General features: G+C 38.9%; 1 protein-coding gene across 13 annotated transcripts in view; it reads left to right on the plus strand.

The window, feature by feature from the left end:
- The window catches only part of ZMIZ1 (zinc finger MIZ-type containing 1), a 292,396-nt gene that overhangs the window by 220,008 nt on the left and 49,878 nt on the right, over window positions 1–22,510 (plus strand). For 12 of the 13 annotated variants that reach the window (XR_012693403.1, XM_075217109.1, XM_075217108.1 and 9 more), the window contains 3 exons: window positions 2,422–2,533; window positions 6,167–6,280; window positions 6,875–6,980. Coding sequence is in view for 12 of the 13 variants with exons in the window: in XM_075217109.1 (XP_075073210.1) it covers window positions 2,474–2,533; window positions 6,167–6,280; window positions 6,875–6,980 (280 nt within the window). In the remaining variant the exon portion in view is untranslated. Of the gene's footprint in view, window positions 1–2,421; window positions 2,534–6,166; window positions 6,281–6,874; window positions 6,981–17,405; window positions 17,683–22,510 lie in introns of those variants that run through there. The other variant, XM_075217115.1, reaches the window with a different exon arrangement.

Here is a 22,510-nt window from a genome sequence, read left to right on the forward strand (position 1 = left end):
CCACAGAGTACAGTGCATAATGTAGATCCAATAAATTCCACTAGATACTTTTAAAGTATGGTTAAAAACAGTTGCAACCATGAAATGTCAAGTTGTATTTTACTAGTAACCATAAGTTCACAGTCCTCACCTGCAAGCATTCTGTCTCCATGGCAACACCTAATTCAGTTTTTTTGTACCAAGGTTTAATTCAGATGTTGAAAGGGTTAACCCAATTGCAGCAAAAGTTTTCTGCTAGGGATCTGCTGCTACAAAGAGGTTACAAGTCAAATGTAAAAATGTCTTGTATATGTTATATAGTGAAGGTGATTTCACAGTGTACATCAGATCCTATTACGGTGAGGTCTGAAAGCTTACTCATGTTAAACTTTGATGACACATTATTTACACCATTCCTAAATGTCAAGAATGATAAAATGAGAAATTGATGGAAGATAGATATATTAGAAGAGTATCTACACTGGGATGGGACAGCACTAAATCCCCAGGAGTCTGGAGACAGCCTGATCCATGCACCAATAAGACTGGCACCCTGCACTGGGATAGCTCATTGTGGCAGCTACCTACATGTGTCTGATTGTATATGTTCACTCTTGTGTGTTTAAATAATATAGCTAGTAACACTTAGATTAAGTAACAACTTTATAAAATGGTTAAATACCTCTCTGACTGAAACAGCACCCAAGATGACCATAATTACATACAAGATATAAAAATGGTTATTGATGAATAAAATGTTGATCCAAGGTAACATTGGTGATTCCATGTAATGGCTGCAATATACTGGAATCTGTAAATGGTTTTGATTTTATCTACTTTTAATAGAAAATACTCATCTCTTATTTGGCTCTGTCACTTATTAAGGTATAGTTTACTAGAAAGCAATAAACCTCTCTGCTGGCATTCTTTGCAAATACACATCCTAATGTTATAAATGTTAAATGGAAGTAAGTGGATCTTTCTTCTCTGATATTTGTTATCAGTATGTTTGGCTTTTCAGTCTCCAGCTCTTCTGGTAGTTTTTCTCCAATTTGCTATGCATTGTCTGAAATAGTAAATATTCTCTACTGACTCTAGACTTTAGAGAATAGTTTTGAAAACGTTGTGGGTATGGAACACTAGTGCAATTTTATAATTAAATTGATAAGCAACAAATATGTATTTGTCTGACATAACTACACCTATAACTATGGGGGAGATTCAATTCAGTGTGATTTGTCTCGGGTACGTCCACGGAGACAAATTGCACCGATAGTTATGGCAGAAGTCTCCTCTTATTTGTTCTCGTGCCCTATGGAGGTGTGCAGAAAAATGAGTGAAGATTTCTACCGTAGTGGCTCGCAATGTGCGCAGTCTGACATCATGGTGATGTCTGTGCACATCACCAGTGTTTGAATCTACCACTATATGTTGAAAATTACTACAGTTTGGATAAACTTTGTAGCCTGCCACCCACGTTTTCATCTTCTCACAAATATAAGATCAGTTACATTTTGGAAAATTACAGGGCATTAAGGTCCAGGTTGTTTAGAAGATCTAATGCCACCTCTGTTTAGCTGCTGGACCAAGTGAGTTCAACTATCATTGCTGTTGCCATCTCATTTCCTCCATTGATGAGCGTCACTGCCTTCTTGATGATAGCAGCTGCCACCGCACATGGGGTACATAGGTCTTGGCTCTGGTTCCAGTACCAATCATGATAGTAAAGTAAGACACCAGGCTACTCACAACTACACTAACCTGGCAGTTAACCACAAGAGTTTACATGCAGCACAAAAGCAATGCCTTCTCACAACCAGAAGAGGATGGTGGTTCAGTTATTATTACTGGTAAAGGACAGTTATGCTGACAGCAGCTGACTATTTTAAGGTTTTTACAGTGACTGCTTGTGTTTTACATCTCCACCATTTCTCCTGGTTTCACCCATGATGGTAGTTGCACAGAAATGTCATCCACCAAGGACCGTTTTATCATTGGTGGCTGATAATGCGTCTGCCTTATAATAACAACACACACTTTCCCGTCCAGATGCTACAATTGCTGTTCCGCTTCCTTATGTACCAGCTGCTCCCCAAACCACGTTTATTTGGGCAGAGCAATCTTTATATTTTGCTTTATGTCATTGTATGTAAGTTATGATTCCCTCAGGGAACAGAACTGCATAGTATGTCAGCACTTTATAAATAGAACATAATATTCCACAAAAATGTAAAATGTTTCTATAATTCTACAATGTGTGACATCTGTGGCTGGAATACTCCAAATTGACTACTGCACACATTATTAATTCATTGTCAACTTTTTTTTTTTTAAAACTTGTCACTCTTGTATTTTAATCTTTCTCTGATTCTGAAAACACAGTAGAAATTATTTTTATTCTGACTGAGAAAATAACCATTGCTTTCTTTCTTTGTCTTGCAGGTTTGAGGAACTTTCATGGCTTTCAGGTAGAAGCTGAGCGGACATAGTCATAATGAACTCTATGGATAGGCACATACAGCAGACTAATGACCGTCTGCAGTGCATAAAACAGGTAGGTGAGGCAAGACATTCACAAATAAACAAATACTACTAGAAGGTGAACCATTATATAAGTCGTAAGGTATTTGACATTGTATTGGCTATTTCACTGCAAGCTCTTTTGGTGTTCAGTCATTTTAGGGTTAGAAAGACTTCTTTTAAAATCTTTCAGTAGACTTATTGACAAGTCTCATATGCATAGTAGAAGTGGCCCACTCCAGGATCAAAGGCGTATGTAAATATACTTATATACTTTGATCCAGTAAGTTCCTGACACATTTACATATGTATTTGTGAATGTCTCGAATGTCGATTTTATTATAAAACAACTTGAATTTTTCATTTAGGGCCTGTTTAAAAGATACTTCTCTCTTAAAAGTTTTGTTCACAATAGTTAATAGCAAGTGAATGCCCCATGTAGGGCAGCACGGTGGCGAAGTGGTTAGCACTTCTGCCTCACAGCGCTGGGGTCATGAGTTCAAATCCCGACCATGGCCTTATCTGTGTGGAGTTTGTATGTTCTCCCTGTGCTTGCGTGGGTTTCCTCCGGGTGCTCCGGTTTCCTCCCACACTCCAAAAACATACCAGTAGGTTAATTGGCTGCTATCAAAATTGACACTAGTCTCTCCCTCTCTCTGTCTGTCTGTGTGTGTATGTTAGGCAATTTAGACTGTAAGCTCCACTGGGGCAGGGACTGATGTGAGTGAGTTCTCTGTACAGCGCTGCAGAATCAGTGGCGCTATATAAATAAATGGTGATGATGATGATGTAGCTGCCACAACAAACTATGTGGACATCTGAAAAAAGCAGTTGATAGAGGGAACATTATGGTAACCAATCCTGTCCATTCACACCTAAAAACATGTAAAATCTAGTTGTGCTGAAAACCCAGCTCACCAGCCAGCTGCTCCTGATCACATTCTCTGTTTGATAAGCAGAGAATGAGGCAGAGCAACTGGGGCAGCTGACTTCTGTGTCACATGACCTGCTCTGCTCAGTTCAGGGAGGTCACATGACATACCCAGAGGAGGGAGTGCACTGTGCTCTGCCTCTGTGCAGCCCCTTTGAAGGCTGGGCAGCCACACATTCGGTCCTCCGTCTCTTTTACTTTGCATATCACTGCTCTTACCAATCCTACAATTTCATCAGATGTAAGCACTTGACAGAATGCGCCCTAAATATGAATAGAATTAGTTCTGCCTTGTTAAAGGGTCACTTATCTTAAATGTACAATAAAAAAATATACCTAGCTGTATCTTAATATCTTGGTTTTTAGAAGTTCTTTAAAAGTTTTATTTTAATATATGTATATGTCTGTATGTTACTAGCAGCACTTTTAAGTAAAGCTAATGGTTTTGGTTTTGATTAAATGATTATTTAAGTGAAATAAGCTATAATCCTAAATTATTTGTAAGCGACTGCTTTCATTATTCAGGAGGAAGAAAAAGAAGGGGCACATGTTACAGAACAATTAGCAATGTTTTTTAAATAAACAAAAATTGTTTAGCATATGGTGACTCTGTTGGATCTACTAGCTTGGGTGAAATGTTTCCTAGCAAAATTTATAAGATAAACAAATTGAGAAACAAATGTCTTAATACACTGTTGTTTTTTAATGTGTTCACCATCTTCAATATTTATTCTGCTTATTGCACACTTGTTTAAATAGTGCTTTATATTGTGCAATACTTGTAACATGTTGCTTTAACTTTGCCCTTAATTGATATTATTTTGCTATGCTGAGTTTGGGCTATATTTCTACATAATATTTGTGATGTTTATTTGTTACGACAATAACAGAAAGGGCAAAAGCATTACTCATTAACTGGACCTGTACTCTCCCAGCAGATTTAGTGTAAGTGAATACAGTGACATCATTGTCTGGCTGGGAAGTTGTCAGTTGCTGAGCAAAAGCTGGCTTTTCAGAGTTGTAAGGTTTACAATATATCTGTCATTGAATCTGGCACATAGCATATGGAGCAAAATGCAGTATTATGTACAAGGAAAGTCTATTCTGTAACATAGTATAGACATTTAATGTTTGTATATTAGCCCACAGTCACAGGGTAAGGGTTAATTAGTGCATTGTATTTAGAAAATATTAGGGCATACTAGGCCAGGAATCTGATTGACCAAATGAAAGTGACAAATCCCTTCGAACTGTTTGCATATGTCTGGTTTACACCAATAGAGAGCTAGTACCTTTATAGGGCACATGGAAGCCATTAAAGTAATGCCAACTGCCATTAAGCCTAAGATGGCTACAGGAGAGTGTAACGACGATAGTCTAATTTTCCTCTCGGGCGGCACTGATCTACATTAGACTACATTAATAGGTTCTGCACTCTATTATAACTCTACAGAATGCTGTGCCTTGATAAGACTTCAGACAAATGTTTCAAATATGGAATGCTTTTTTAAATTAGATAGAACAGACCAACATTCAAGAGATTTCATATATATGACAAAACAAAGTCAATGATCTAATAGGTCATGGGATTTCACGTTATCTAGGAAAAAGGCAGGCAATATGTAAGCAGACAAATGTTATCAGCTTTCATACTCTATGGAATGTACCATGGTGTGTGTGGGCAGGATCACATGACAGATTTGTAGAGCAAAGCTTCAGACATGAGATGACCCTACACAGGCTTTAGCATTCCATTGTGTACTGACCTGGCAAGTTCTTGCCACTAGAAAGGTTAGTACAAGGATTCATCTTTAGTTGTACTCTATTCTTCCTACTTCACTTATCTGTAAATAATCTCACTTTTGCTGCTTTTGCTAAAACCCACCACACAAGTGAAATTTGGTGGGCTCTGCCTAAACCATTTTTCCTTAGAAAAAGGAATGTGTTTCTTATGATTGGTGCACAAAAGAGACAAGGTGACACAAGGCATTTTTTAAGATGTAGTTTCCACGTAAACATGTTTGAGATGGCCAGCAAATATACATGATTACACGTATGTTGTGCTACATAATGTGAAGTAAAGCTTGATAAAAGTATAATTATTATGTCTACAAAAGCTTGCAATATAAAATATACAGTGATTATTTAAAAGGTAGAAAATACTCAAATATTAAACTGCAAAACTGGACAAAAACAAACAAAAAAGTGACATTTTGATAGTAATCATTTCTAACTGACCTACTTTACTCATTGTGCATGTGTTCAAATTTGAAGTTAACTTGATCCACACCCTGTTTACAGCGATGTTTACAAACAAACTTACAACTCCTTTTGTGTTTAGTTTGGTGTTCTTTAAATCCACCCTACCCAGCACTCTTCTCACCCAAGCTTCATGCAAAACATGGTTAGTCTAAAAGCCCCAGACGAAACTGTGGCAGAGAAGGGGTGTGACTTTGTAGCCCAGTAAGAAGTTACAATCGAGGAGATTGCAGCTTCTTAGTGGTCCTTCCGATCACACCCACTCCAAGTCCATTTTAAAGTGGCGAGCTCCATTATTGGGCTCCAACAAGCAAACCAGTGGGAATGCTGCTTTTAAACATTGATTCACAGAAAATGAAGTAGAAATTGAAAATCATGTATTCTTGGAGTATATTCTTTTATTGCACCGTTTTTCAGTCCGGTATTTATGAACGAATAGATTTTCTTTATTGTTTTCTGTGTTTGTGTCCATTTCAGCACTTACAGAACCCAGCAAACTTCCACAATGCTGCTACAGAGCTCTTGGACTGGTGTGGAGACCCTCGAGCTTTTCAGAGACCCTTCGAACAGAGCCTCATGGGCTGTTTAACGGTATGTTACTTGACCCAGTCACTATCCTCTTTGTGTGCTCATACTCTGGTTTGCTAGTGAAAACTTTCTAAACAGGACTGTCAGCCAGTGAACTAAATACATGGTTAAGTGGTTTAGAGGGTGTGTTAATTGAGCCAGTGTATTGATGTATTGATCACTCTAGGGCTATTGATATTCTATGTATTGTAAGGTTGTTCTGTGCTTATTTCCCTTATTGATTATGTGGATATCCTGAGGTTTGTATTGGAGACAACTCGCTGCTCCTGGATTGCATATGTTTGATTTGCATATGAAATAATCAGCAGCCCAATCTCCTTTTATTATTATTGGACTGTGGCATGAAAAGAAATACCTACCGTGGAACCTTGTCTATTAATCTGAAGTTCTGATGAAAGGTTTGTACTCAGTGGTTCCCAGGCAGCTATGGTAGTCCGTGCTATCTTTGGATCCTTGTAATAGTTGTCTTGGTTTGGCAGTCAGGTTAGTTTACTGAGGTTACATAATGTGCTGTGGTCTCATCTGTGGTATTGTGTAAGCAGATTGACAAAGTCATGCTGAATTCTTTGTTAAGACAATTTTTCCTCTTCCCTACAGGTGGTTAGCAGAGTAGCAGCACAGCAAGGCTTCGACCTGGACCTTGGATACAGGCTCCTTGCTGTATGTGCGGCCAACAGAGACAAGTTCACTCCTAAATCAGCTGGTAGGAAGCAAGCAATTAATATTTACATTTTTGTCAAACAGGAGATCTTCTGCTGAGTGCTCTGCTCAAGCCAAGACCTGTAGTGTATATTATTTGCACATCGTCGCTTAGCAACAGTTTACTATGGTGGTTACCTGCCAGAGCTGCGTTGTGTCTTAACTCTTTGCTAAAATGACCCTATTGAAAATTGAAAGACACAGACTATTCCAATTTACTGCATTTTAGGTGGTGTCTTAATTGCAGATTAACAGGACAAGTTCAGACAGTGCTGCTTGTATATTTAAGATAAAGAGCTATCCTGGTTATAGATTGAAACCTTGCTAGGTTTGTATCTAATCTAGTCTGATCTCATTATGTACTATCCTTTTTAATATCCCTTTTGATTGTGATTAAGATTTTAAATGAGAATGCTTTCATAATAAAACGCCTATATCAAGATCTCTTCACACACAAACTTGGCTTTCTTTGGGTTAAATAGACTATTTCATTTCACTAACACAAACCAGCACATCTCTGTTGCTCCTCCTTGTATGGACTAAGGAAGGTTAGCATTTAGCTCCAAGGGTTTCCACACTCACTGCCAAGGAGCCTTTGAGGTCAGCTGTCTCTGCAGTGATTTATGGCTTCAAATTATGTCTGGAAAATAAGGAAGGAAAAAAAGGTTTCTGTGTAATTTTTGCCATTGACCTGCCATTCCTGCGTATGTTCTAGTCACAAATCAGAGGAAGGAGTTCATACATACTGTGAATGAGTCACTGGGACCATGCTGCCGGCATGAAGCATTTGTATGCACACTGTGCTAGTGAGCCCTGATGAATTGGACCCTGCCCAAGTTATGCAGACAGTGTAGTTACCTTGTTATATCTGAGCAGGGTGAATAGACGCTGCACTGTGCTACAATATAGCTCTTGGACGATCTAGATGATAAAAAGGAGGGTAGAAAGAATGTTTGACAAGATGGGTCTTGTGCAGCAACAGGGATCCATCAAGCTGATTTAAATGGCAAATATATTTACAGTATTTAAAAGAGAACGTCACACATGTTTTTCTCAATAAACCCCAATTGATAGTTACATTACAGAATTATTATTACAATTGCTGCTGCCTTCGGTGAAAGAATAAGTATATTCAGGCATGGGGTCTTTTTATTTGAAAACCTGTTAACCAGAAATTAACATAAGTAAATAATTGCTTGTGCTTGGTGATAATGTCACAGGTATGATCACTAAGTGCTGTCTCCTACAGTAAAGCTGGGTACACACTGCAGAAAGTGACTGCAGATGCGGTTTCTGTAATGATTTTACCAATGACTGAAAGTCCCGATGAGCATGCAGATTTATGTGTACATACCTACACGATTTACCTTCAAATCTGTGATCTTCTCTCATAACCATCTGCTGAAGTGATCATGACCTGGTAATCTCTATGGAGATCTGCCTACATTGCTGGTCGTGAGTGCATACACACTTCCGAATTGACACAATATTGTTCCATTGTTAATTGTGAATTTTAGGACGTTTATAAAAGCAACTCAAATGATACAATGTGCTTTTGTATGATAAAACACGATTGTTGGAGCCTACACCTTAATGCTATATCTTACCAAAAGACCATTTGTTGTGTGATTGGCGCGTTAATTGGTTGAAAAACCTGTAGTGTGTACAAAGCGTAACTGTGATGAGAACTAAACAGTTTATTGAAGAAGGGATTGCTAGGAGTCATAAGGTTTAATAGGTAGTTTAGTGTATTTTTGGTATGGTGCTCCATATTACGAAACATTAAACTTTATCCAGAAAACCCCAATTATTCAGGAAAATATATCCTGCACTGAGTTATACATCTAACCGGTATTAAACGGGTTTGATAATATAGTATTAGGGCTGAAACATTCCTCCCTTCCCTTTTTCACTACAATAGACTTGCCCGACAAGCTCAACTAATTTTAGTTTTTACTACTAAAACTCTGTGGTTGCACTCTGCAAACAGTTAACCCTACATTCTGCTGAAAAACAAAGTATTCATTCTTCAGAATGAGGCAGCAGAAAAATGATTCACAATATTTGCAGAGCATTTTATATTTTTACTAAATAGAACCCCCCACTTTAGTTATTTTCTTTAATATTTACAGCCTGCTGTCAATGGTTACAACATTTTGGTCTATGTGAATTGTATTTGTTCTTTGCAACGAGAAACCCTATCCTCCCATAGATGCCGCTGTCTGTGGAACCTATCCCTACTGGCATGTAATGTCTTTTAAGTTTAAAATTCAGGTGTTGTAATGTACTTGTGCTGTGATTTTTAAGCTCTGTGACTTTGGAGGCATGGCGAGCCAGTATACGAAGATTCTGTAGGAGAGAGAGGGGAGGAAGTGGTTCTCCCAGCAATGCGTAAATTGTAGACTGGAAGGTTGCAACCACAGATTAGAGGCTGTAACTATTAAAAAAAAATGACCAAGGCAGGAGGTTCATATTTAAGGCATAACCAGTGGGGGTATTCCTTAAAAGTGTATTTTGTCTCTAATAATGAGTCCCTTGCTCTAAAAAAAAAACCACATGCCCTACTCCATTCCATGGTGGTTTGAAGTTGTTTTTTTTTGTTTTTGCTTTGTTTTCTTTCACCAGTTGCGTGACTGCAGGTCGGTCGGTAAGAGTCTGAGACTTCGGCTGCTTAGAAAGCAATTAAATTCCATTTTAGTGATGGGCAATCTGATACACATGTACAGCAACACATTACGACTTTGAAACGCCCACACCACTCATCCCAAGTGCCTCTCTTGCTCCAGTATTTCATCACATGCCACTCAGACCATCCACTTGTTCTAAAATAGCCCCACTATCCTTTAGATACCATTGTACTCCAAAACTCCCCCACACGCCTCACTGGTTAATCTTCTAGGAATACCTCTACCTGTCTGCATTTTATCCCCCTCATCACTTCCCTCCTGTCCATTTGTGATCATCTTCAAAGCCCCCCCCCCCTTCCCCCTTCATTTTTTTTTACATTTTTTTTAAAAGTATGTGTCTGTATATATTATTCCACTTAACTTTTCTCCTTAATGTGCTCTCTCTGTAGCATTTTCCAGCTCTCTACTATATCCCTGTGACTCATACTCTTATTCATTCTCTGTTCCTCCCCTCTCGTTTACTGATTTCTTTGTGGCTCTATGACTTTCTGCCTTAATATCCATTGCACGAGAAGTTCTTGTAAGTGGTGGGATGCTCGTTCCACCATGTGACTCAGAGTCCGCAGAGGAAGGATGGAGTACACTGTATTCTGTTCTCCTCCTCTTCTGGTGTGCTGCGTGACCACCATTCAGAGGAGGTCTCTTGTTGCCCATCACTGATCTAAGAGGTTTTTGTTTAATATAAGAAAAACCCAGATCAAGTTATGTATAAAGAACGTGGAACCACATTAAGTATTTTTCACGTATTCTAGAATAACTTTGGTCATTGGATGCATATGGTGGTACCGGTATGTCATACCCTTTAGTGTCAGTGTATACTTGTATGTATCTTATCTCTAACTCTAAAACCTTATTCAACAAATATGTCATCAGGCTATGTTGCGTCCTTACAAAATACTTTAATTGATAGTTGTTGTTTTTTTTCTATAAAATGTAGCCTCTATTCCTGACCACAAAGGGTGTATTTGGTGAGTCTTGAATCAGTGAAAAATATAGTAATAGTTAGAAGGGGTTCTTCCTAAGGTGAGAGATGACTTTGTGCAGGTAAATGAGAACATCTGGAGATTTGTATGTAGGTCTCAGCTTTTCCCTTGCACACACAGCCATTATTTTAATTGACTCAGGGTGGGGATACTGCTTTTTTCTTTTTTTTTTTTTCCAACTTCCGTTCTTTAGTCTCATGCTTGTTTTACATGATCATGGTAGAGGTGTGTGTGGCAGGCAATGTGATATTCGAGTAATGGGACATACTCTCAAGGAACCAGCAGAGATAGAAAGAAGATAAGGACATCGGTTAAAGGATTTCTGTGCTCAAAAACCAGCCTACAGGGAGTGATTCTCTAGTGACTGATTTTTGTGTGATAAAGCTAATCCTGCTTATTCCCCATCCTTGTTATCTATTTTCTCATCAGTTGGTCTGCAGTTAAAAGGTTAACACTTCCTTACTAGATGTGCTGCATAATTCCCCAATCTCATTCTGGTGACATGCTCAGTGGGGCCTTTGCCGTTACCTGTCCTTTTAAAGTGTTAATATGCTATGGTTTATGCTGTATATATACTTACCAACAAAATTGGGATGGCCTGTTTATAGTTTTGGGTATATTGTAAATCTTATGTCAGCCAGTGTGAATTTGTTTTTTTGCTTTTTTTTTTGTCTTTTCGACATGTATTTATTTTTTATACTTTGTTCGTCTGCGCTATTCCCCACTATATGCAGTGTTAGAAGAACATATAAGGTACATAGTTTATAATGTGAGTATTCTTTTACTGTGGCTTAGAGCTGAACCAACTATAGTCCTGTTGCCAAAACACCCTTGTGCCTACAGGCCATGTTAAAAGTTATTGTTTTTTTACACTTTGTAGACATGCAAATGCTATTCTGTTAACAAGCCTTTATGTATTTTTGAACTGGCATCTTTAAATGTTCTTACAATGCATTCTTATGCATTCTCAGTGTTTTTTTTTTCATTATTTTTTTAAGCTCCAATTACCATTTTTCACTACGATAGAAAGTAATGTGAAATGCACACGAGTGCTTTATAAAACGTTTAGCATGCACTTGCCATGTGTTTCCATAGTCCTCTCTGTATTTTTAAACTTTGTTTGGGTGGTTGAAAAAAGTGCATCTCTTAATGCTATAGGGTACCAGCAAAGCAAATGTTGTAATGATCACATATGTGGATTACACAACATAAAAAGTACTTGTAGTGATGAAAATATATCATCATCATCATCATCATCACCACCATCTACTTATATAGCGCCACTATTTCCACAGCGCTGTACAGAGAACTCACTCACATCAGTCCCTGCCCCATTGGGGCTTACAATCTAAATTCCTTAACACACACACACACAGTCTAGGGCCAATTTGTTAGCAGCCAATTAACCTACCAGTATGTTTTTGGAGTGTGGGAGGAAACCAAAGCACCCGGAGGAAACCCGCGCAAACACAGGGAAGAACATACAAACTCCTCACAGATAAGGCCATAGTCGGGAATTGAACTCATGACCCCAGTGCTGTAAGGCAGAAGTGCTAACCACTTAGCCACCGTGCTGCCTGTATATAAAGACAGAAAGGTGTGAGTTGGCCTCTCAACCCTTTCAACATCCTCTTACTGCACATGACTGTTTTGTCTGTGCGTGTTTAAAGTAAGATGTAAGTCCCATCATTCTCTCTGGTAATGAATAGGGTTAAGATAATGCACTTGAGAGCATGCTGAATGAAGAAATGGGAGGGTTAGTAAGGAGGGACAGGGGCCATCTGGATAATTGGGTGCAGATGTACTCCTGTGTAAACCTAACACCAAGAGTTCCAGACTCATACCCACTGAGCCAAACACAACCAATTAATCTCTGCAAGGTAATTACTTTCCCATCAGAAAGCCTTCTGGTTTCATAGACTTCTCCTGCCTGAGTGTGGATGTGTAAACCAGTCTATAAACTACCTTAAATTTCGTTGTAATCAGGCATTAACCAAGTAACTTCCCTCTCTTTGTTCAGAATGGTACATTCCCTCCTGTTTGGTACATGGTACAGTGAAAACTCTTCATGAAAACTGGATAGTGCCGTTTCTTCTACATCAATAGAAATATATATAGTTTACACTGGAAAAGAGAGCCATACATCACTTGTCCCCATAAATAAGTAAGACGATAAATGAGGTGTTATTATGCCAAACACTAAATAAAATACAGCACTGACGCCAATTCGTTTTATCATGGTCGCACATAGGTAAACCTAACCTTGCCCTTCCTATATATCTTTCTCTTTCTACAACTTGCACTTCTGTTAAAGTGGCCACTATAACAAAGCTTCTCCCCTCTCCCAGCAGTTTACATTGGCTGGAGATGTTGTCCTTTTCATGACGTGACCAAAGCAGCACAGATGCTGCCTTTCATGTCCCCAGTGGCAGGCTAATGTTAAAAGATCTGAAAAGAGCTGACGTTATAATGGCCCACGTCTTCCCTACGTATGTATGTAAGGTGCAAAAGTCACAAACTCTATATATGACCTAGGTATATCTACAGTTTTCTTAGACTAATTTTATTCTTAATGTACTTTTGTCTTTTTCTTTTCTCTTTCTTAAATTACATTCTATGTATACTATATGAGTAGCCATTTGAATGTTTTATATCCATATTGTTAAACAGTTTATTTACTTCGGCTTTGAGTCAGCAAGTATTTAAGAAATGTGTTTTACAGGTGATGAGTGGAGCCAAGCTATGCTCTATATAGAGAGCATGTCTGTCCTATACAACAAGGTGTTTGTATTCTGTTTAATCTAGAAAAGGTTTTGACTGCAGTGCTAAGAGTGAAACATTTTCCCTGCAAGCACAGGTGTGTGAGGCATACGGGGCTCTGGCCTTAAATTACTCAAATCTCCAATCCTTATGAGATGTAGCGCATAGCTGTCTCTGTGCTTGAAACTGGTGTACAGAGAGCTGTCAGTACCCAAGGATGGTGCAGTTGCCATTTTCACTTGAATTTAGCAGTAACGGGTTATTTGCTAGAAAGATTCTGTGTGAAGTGTGTGCTTCTGGTGTTTTGACTATTCTCTGTAACAATTTACCTAGCACTGTGTTTGTGCATGTGTCAGTACAGGTTTTAGGCATGTGCCCATGTATCTGGAGTTTATGTACAACGGTATATTTTCATATACATCATCCAAAGCATATCTATATTGAAAAGAGGGAATGTTAATTCCACATATTGCAATACATGTTAAGCTGGCCAACTCAAGCTATTCTCATACCTACAAACTGTCCCTATTTGAAGGCTAGGTCCCGCCATCCCCATCGGGACAACTTTGTCCTGTGGGGGGAAGGGGGGTTGGGAGGTATTCTCTGTTCAATGCTGCTCTGCATGACATCAAAGCTTTAGGCACACACTACGTCCCCCATCGTGGTGTGACTATGCCCATGCTATCCTTTCTATCTGTGTTGAAGCTTACCTGTACACCCTTTTTAAAAGCAAATCTACCCCAAGTAAAAGCAGCCATGGGACACCTGGGTCTCATTTGACACAAGTTGGAATGAAATAATGTAATGAACTAGAAATGGGGTGCAAGAGAGTTGGGACTTACATTGTGTAAACAAATAAGACATTGATCCTCTCTCTGTGTGTGTGTATATATATTCATTGAAGAATGCATTGGTAGAGGGTCTCCAACGATTCATCTGTTGAATGGCTACTATAGAACGTCTACTCTATGTTACAGGTTTCACAATTTTTGTCTGTTTGTAACATTGGTGGACATTCATTTTAAAAAAAATTGTGCAACATGTGCTGTTGCTCTTAACAACAAATCAGATGTTTGCTTTCATTTTCTACACTACTAGGTATAGTATATTTAAAATGTGGTTGCTATGGTCAACTCCCATCTTTTTACATTTGCACAAGTTTTCAGAAATGTACACCGCTGTGTCTGTATTGTACAGCACTACACAAAGTGTTAATATTCTATACATGAATAATGTAATCTGACAATTGTTCTACATGACACTGAACATGTGCTACCTATAGTTTTTAAGAGTAAAAAATGGTTTGAAAGTGTTTCTTGTAGCAGACATGTATTACATACTCCCTTATATTCGTTTTTATCACTAGAAGTCCAAACATCCCCTTCCAGTCATTTGCAAAGGTAATAGCAGGTTACAATCCAGAAACAGCCACAGTAGAGTATTATGATGTTGGCTAGTAATATTTTACTGTTGCACTAGCTGGGTATCCATGATTTCTAATGTGGCTCATAAGAAGACCTCAAACTGACCTTTACATACCTGTCCCTGCTCCTCTCTCCCAATGAGCAATCTAGTCATGTTGTGTGCTGTTTTTAATAAGTCTAAAACACAAAGGTAGCAAAAGTGGCTGTAACTAGACTAGCAAACTAGCTGGCAAAAAGCCCAGAGCACTGCCTCAAGCCCCTAAGTCCCTTGTAGGGTGCCTCTAGACAATCTTCCCACAAAGGGTACAGCTATTAGACATGGGGGAAGGAAGCAAACTACCAATACAGACATATTTTGCGGGTAATTTAACTCCTAACTTCTCATACTGTCTTTGTATTAATCTTTAATATAAGATAATGTTTGCAAACAAATGTTAACCTTTCCATTCATACATATGCCGTCACTGTCTGAATTTGTATCTCAAGGAATAAATTGAGTCCTTGGCTATAGCAATTCTTCTCTTTAAAGTGATTTTAAAAAACAACATTTTTTTTTCATCAGACTGTGATGAGGTAAAAATTGTAGTCTTGGAAAAACAATGTCTTAGAAAAGTAAATTTTAGTTTAAAACCTTAACAACTTGACCCCCATCGTATAATTCCACTTCCTATAAACCACATGCTATGACTTTCAGATAACCGTAGGCTGAAATATATCCAACCAGGTTAAAAATATCCCCCCCAGATTAAAGTCTTGGAGGAGGGCGCTAGCCCAGCATGCCAGTTTATTTATATATTGGCTATTTGTAGTTAGCAGAAACTGACGAACTGGAAAATTTCAGCTGCACAATGCTTGCTTCTTATGTGTTAATTAAAAATCCCCTTTGGTGCCTCCAAGGCCCATCTTGTAAGGTAAAGAGTTGGCTCTATATAATCCCATTTTATTAATTGTCTGTTTACAATTACACCAGGTAAGCTTTCAAAAGCAGAACCTCTTAGAGCTGTGTCCCAGTTGTGTACCTGCCTGTCGCTCTTTGTGTATTGTTGCTGGTTGCACAGCACTGTGGCATATGTCTGGCACTTCATAAATAAATGATGAACAGGGACTGAAATGAGAGAGGCCCTGAAATACAATGCAGATGTTTACTTGGTGAGTTTTCGAGAGCTTGTGTGAAAGGGGAAGAAAGAGTACAACATGGTTTCCCTCAAGATGTGGATACATTGTTTTATATATGTTATATTGGCCTGTGTATTGTATTTTGTGTAGTTCAGAGTTGATATAAAAGGATGGTTACCTGGGCTTGTTAGGTAAACAAACCGAAATTATGTGTCTCCTAGAAATGGCCTCATATTCCGTAAACTCGCTATTTCCCTAAGGTAGAAATACATTTTCCCATATGATCTGTGTTTGATAGCAGATGATATTAAAATATTTCTTAAATAACTGGACAATTCCATGTCTAAGAATTGCATCAATTTTGTTTAAGCCTCAGGTTTTATACTGTTTAATGTTCATTTGGCCACATGGTGGCACTGTTTAATTACAATCTATGCATAATATCTAATCTTGCATCAGAAGAGCAAGCATGGAAGCTTCCATTCATGTTAGAGAGAGAATTTTACTGTTTTATTGAACACTCTATTTAGAAGTAAAATTTAAATAAACATATTACATGCATAAACATTATTTTTTTTTATTTTTTTTTTACAATACACAAATTTCAATTGTATGTCTGCCTTCAATGACAGTCTTACAAATCTTCACGCGACACTGTAAAAATGTGACATGACACATCATTACTCATCAACTGTATATGAGATCATCCACTCTCTACTGTAAGTTATAGGGATACTGGTAGACTCGCAAGGTTTTAGGCCGTCCATTAGACATATCACAGCATTTCAATGTGACTTGTAATATTCATAATAGTTTGCAATAGGCAGGGCTTTTTTTGTCATAGAACGCTCAGAACGGCGCTCCGGCACCTTTTTTCCATGGGTTTTCAAAGTTTAACATTTTTTTTTTCTCTGTGGTGCTGCTACAGTGCAGCATCGCATCTTAGTGTGTGTCCTGCTTCCGGCTTCGGCAGCTTTGTGACGTCACAACGCTGCCAGTGAGAGAAGCCGCGATCAAGCAGAGAAGTGAGAAAAGAAGCATAGAAGATAAGTACAGACTACAGAAAGCGAGGGAGGGGGCACAGAAAGAGCGGGCTACAGAAAAATGAGGGGGCAGAAAGAGAGGGCTACAGAACAACGAGGGGGGCAGAAAGAGAGGGCTACAGAAATACGATAGTGGCAGAAAGAGAGGGCTACACATAATAAGGGGGCAGAAAGAGGTGCGTCTCGGCACCTTTTTTCTAACAAAAAAAGCACTGACAATTGGGGTGCTTTATTCTGTTCTATTTTTTATTATAAGCAAATGACATCAGAGCTTAACATTTAATCACCACAATAAAGGAGAACTTAAGCTAAACATAAAGTCAGTTGTTGTTATTTTGAATAAACAGTATGTATAGATATAATAAGTGTAATGGTTACTTAACAAGTGTCTACCCTAGACACTGTACTTGGTTTTAGTATACGTCAGAGTTCGTCTGAGAATGGCTGCTGCAGCTTTTCCCCTGACTGCACAATTCCCCTGGAGAACAAAAAAAAGTGTTTACAAAACTAAAGTGAAAAACACAGCAGAGTTACCTGGAGGATTTAGCAACACCCACAGGAATTCCATGCTAACTAGGTCACACTTGAGAGCAGAGCATGGGATATCTCCCTGGGTGTGCAGCAGAATCCACTCCCACTGGTGGGGGCCTTCCTGGAGAAGACTGCACCTAGTGCAATCCTCCTTTGATTCAGGTGGGTCTTGTTGAATTGTAGGGCAATGCAGACCAGAAACATATGTTATGGGTATCTGGTACCTTACATCAACATCTTAACTCCAACAGGGCTGTGACACTACTTGGCTATATGTAGTTTATTGATATCTGTTTCTTTATTTAATTAATTCAAATGACTAATGGGTACATAAGCACAAACGTTTGAATCATTTTTATTTTTTTTTGTGACTGTCTACTATAGACTCATTTAGGCACCAAATGCCTTCTGGTGACATTTTATTGCTGCGCACTTTCCTATATTGATGTAATGAAATGGTGTTTTTATTTACCTCTCAGAGTATTAACTCCTCCAGGGCTGGGGAGGTTTGTGTACCTGGGTAGTGCAGACATTTAACTGCAGCCTTATATTCAGCCTGTATAGGTGAGGTTATCCCTTCTGTATTTCTGTGCAAGTGTATAGCTGCTGTTTCAATGCACTTCCGGCGGCGGCAGGGTTAAGTACAGATTGTATATCATCCACTTTGTGTGCGTGTTTAGAAATGGATTCCTGTGTATTTTCCTCTAATTTCCTGTTAGCCTGCACGTCTAGTGTGGAGAATGGTTGCCATGGTTATGTCGAACTGGGAGAGCTGGCATGTCTCACTGGGTCACTATTGCCTCCTGTTATTGTAGGGCTTACATATTCTGTGTTGTGTAAAGGCATTCTCTGCTACAAGTCTTCAGACTAACAAATTGTAAGCTCTTTAGCCTGGAATCTCTTACACAGAGTAATTATATGTCATGTGTATTATTTGGCCAGTAGGTAGCAATACCTATAATTCTCCATTATCAAGGAGGCATTGTAGCAAATTCACCCATTATTTTTTTTTCTCATTTTTGCATCACTTCTTTGTAGTGTTTTCTACCTTCCTCCCTTCCTCATCACTTTAATTCTTCCTCTGGTTTCTCACTTTCAACTTACATCACTACCTGTTTCTTACTCGTTATGCACTATTCCAGCGCCTTTGGGGGTGGTGTACGACTTTACGGAGGTGATAAAAACGACAGGCAGTAGGGCGCAAAAAACCCCCCCGAAACTCACTTGTCCGACTCGTAATAAATGCTTACTGAGCTTAAGAATGACAACACAAGTCCCCGACAGTGTACTAAGAAATCACGATCAGCAGTAATAACAGCAGCCTGTTTTGACGTCAATTTAAATTGCGACCTGTATATCAGTATTTTTAAAGCCGCAATGCCGGGTCTCTATACATAACCTTATTCCTAGCCCTATTCCTAACGCTAAGTCTAAGTGTAAGACTTCGCTCCGATGAGAAGCGGCATTGCTACTTTAAAAATACTGATATACAGCTGGCAATTTAAAATGACGTCAAAACAGGCTGCCGTTATTACTGGTGATTGTGATTTCCTAGCACACTGTCGGGGACTTGTTTTGTCATTGTTAAGGTCAGTCATCATTTAGGAGTCGGGCAAGTGAGTTTCGTGTTTTCTTGTTCGTGGTAGTCACTGTCTGTGTTATCAGCACCGTTAAAGTGACTACCACCGGTCATTGGTCAGTGGCAAATTGTGTCATCACACCATGATAGGCGGCCATTGCTTTTCTGTCTGGCTTTCAGGGAAATTGCCAGACTAACTCAGGAGTCCAGAAGATAACCCTCTATTTTTGGAAGTCTCTGGGCATTCCGGGAGAGTCTGCAAGTGTGAGTAAATGGTATCTCTAAAGGAAGCATGAGTATGAATTGTAGCCTGAAGAATTGGACTAAAGATGTGACGGTAGAAAAGATTGTCCCTCTTATCTGTTAGGCGAATGTTTGCAAGACAGTTTTCAAAGTTCCGCTCATCTTTAATTCCACACTTGGCTGCAGAAGTTTGCAAGTTTTTCCATAAACTTAAATGTTTCACGCTGAATTTTCCCCATTGTTTTTGGTCTGTTCTGTTGCTCATACGTCATGACTTAACATGTTTTGCAGGATGCTGTGAAAAGGCAACTTTTTACACACAGAGAAAAACAGAGATAGAAAGACACAGAGACTGACCTGGGTGTGTGTGTGTGGGGGGGGAGGGGGGGGCACAGTAAGTATGTTTCTGTATATAAAAGGACAGTGATGCAGAAAGGAGGGGGAAAAGCTCACTGATGTCAAAAGGGGTGGGGAGTGGCAATGATATGAGAAAGGGGCAACAGCGATGTGGGCAAAAATTAATATCCAGTCTAGAAATCCCTCTAGTACACAAAATCAAGATTAAATTCTATAAGGGGAATTCAATGGTAAAAACAATCTGCGAGGTGCCTGTGGAACGGCACAGATTTTTTGGGGGGTATTCAATTGTTCCTCCGGGCGCCGCCGGAGCGAGCGCGTTAAAACTATTACCGTTTATACGGTAATATTGCGCGTAATTACCGTTCATACGGTAATTTACTCGCTCAATTTCAGCTCGCTGCTCAGGGAGCTGCGAGCTGAAATTGAGCGAGTAAATTACCGTATAAACGGTAATAGTTTTAACGCGCTCGTTCCGGCGGCGCCCGGAGGAACAATTGAATACCCCCCTTTTTTTACAGAAGTAATGCTCATTTTTGCTCGCACCCCATAGAGGTGTGAGCAAAAATGAGCGTTACTTTTTCCTGTAGTAACGTTAATAATGCTTGTCTGTAATATTCTTAGGAACATTGAGTTTGCCCTTATGAATATAAAATTGTAGCACAAGAATCAAAATCAAATTGTGTACATTTGTCCTGGCAGCACTACTAAGTTGCAGTACGCTGTGTGTGCTTGTCTTAGTGATGGTGAGCAAGGCCAGCAAGTGAACACAGATGCCCATTTGGGTCATTCCATAACAAATCAACATAATTTAAAAAACAAAAGAATACCTTACAATCTCTAATTTCAATTAAATTCGGTATAATAAATGCTGTCATGGATGTAAAGAAACCCCCAAATCTTAGTCTGATATGTGCTCTGGTTTTAAGTGATATGCTTTAAAGCTGCAATTTTGTAATGAAAAACTTGCTGTTAATGTTTTTTTTAAATTGCATTTGTAGCTCAGCTGATTGAGCTGGAGATTTGGTTAGGTCTCATTCTTGTGGACTTTCATATGATATATAACACAGCATTATGCTTCAATAAAAAATAAAAATGTAAAGTTTTTAAAATTTTGATTTTTTTTTTTTTCAAAAAGCCATATTTTTAAATAAACATCTCAAAAATTGATCATACTGTTGGTAATAAATCCCCAAAGTTTTATTTTGAGATGATGATGGGATCATCTGCTACAAGATCTTTCAGTTTTGAGTAATTTCATGAAAATTTTATTTATTGAGGCGCTACATGTCTAAAAAAAATCAATAAAACCATATTTTTTCCAGTTTACTTAGAGGATGCACGTTACTCTTCAGGTGTGTTTGGGGACGAGATTTTAAAGACCTCGCCTGCTCCCACTTTTGCGCAGGCGTGCAAACTTATGTGGAAAGATACTCTAAGTGAAAAGACACTTCATTTGTGTTGAATAGGCCTGCCTTTTACAGGGACAGGTTAGGTTTGGGTGGGCTTTAATTAGTGAAGAAAGCCCCTTGGTCACTAATTTCACCCAAACCTTACCAGACCCTGGACCATTTGTGTCACATTTGAAATAACGGAGTGTTTAATTACAGTGGAGTGTAAGAGAATGGGAGAATGTGTGCTGGGAGCAGGGAGTATAAGACTGGGAGAATGTGTGCTGGGAGCAGGGAGTATAAGACTGGGAGAATGTGTGCTGGGAGCAGGGAGTATAAGACTGGGAGAATGTGTGCTGGGAACAGGGAGGAACAGCGACTTGGAGAAGTGGTGCTGGGAGGGAGAGACACAGCAGACTGGGAGCAACACTGTACTCACAAGAAGAATCCTCAGTCACCTGGCTAGGCAGAGAAGAGAAAGCTCAGCCCATGAGGCTACCGCTGATCTCCATGGGTCAGAGGAGCATGTGTGATGGGCTTCTCTAATTCGAGCTCAGCACATGCTTCTCTCACTCCACTGCAGAGTCTCATGGGAATTATTTTCCCGACTCCACGGCAGCCCAGTCTGAGCCTACTGTGATGTTTAAATTGGTTTAGAGCAGTAAAGAAAATAAAGATGGACGAAAGTGACTGACAGGTACCTTGTTGTTTCTACTCATTCAAAAATGTTAATCATAATAAGAAGGGGTTGAGAACTGTTTCAGAATGGATTTGTAAATTATTTTCTGAAATGCCAAAAGTTGTAAAAGTTTTTGCCAGCTGCAGAAAACAACTTGGAACACTTCGAAAAGAGCAAGAGGGTCATTGTTCAGTTCCTCAAGATAATGTATTATCCGCTCCCACTTGCTGACATCAGAGGTTATGTAACTGCTGTCTATGACAAGAAATGGTGGCTCGTATTTATACTGGGGAGAGATGAAAACATTGATGAAGTAAAAGTGACATTCCTCCATCCAGCTGATCCATCATCATCTTTATCATACCCAGGAAGCCGGATATTTTATGGATTACTATGGTAGATGTTCTGTGTAAGGTAAATCCGTTAACTCCAACAGGTCAAATGTACACCCTTTCTGAAATGGAAATACTAAAAACAAATGAAGTGCCAACCCATCAAGTAGCACCATCCATCCAGAGCAGCAGCATCAAGTGGTAATTTTCTGTAATAAGCTTTCTTATATTATGCAAAACACATAAAATTATCACAGATGTTTTTAATATTTCAATATTAACATACTGTGCCATTGTACATAATATACATCAAAAGGGATTGTTTAAGGAGATAAATTAAAAGTAATGAATAGGCCTAAATACTTCTCACAGTCCAAAGTGAAAGCTCTTGTAGCAGATGATCCCAAAA

Source organism: Mixophyes fleayi, chromosome 6 (genome assembly GCF_038048845.1).
Source record: "Mixophyes fleayi isolate aMixFle1 chromosome 6, aMixFle1.hap1, whole genome shotgun sequence".
Classification (NCBI taxonomy): domain Eukaryota; kingdom Metazoa; phylum Chordata; class Amphibia; order Anura; family Limnodynastidae; genus Mixophyes; species Mixophyes fleayi.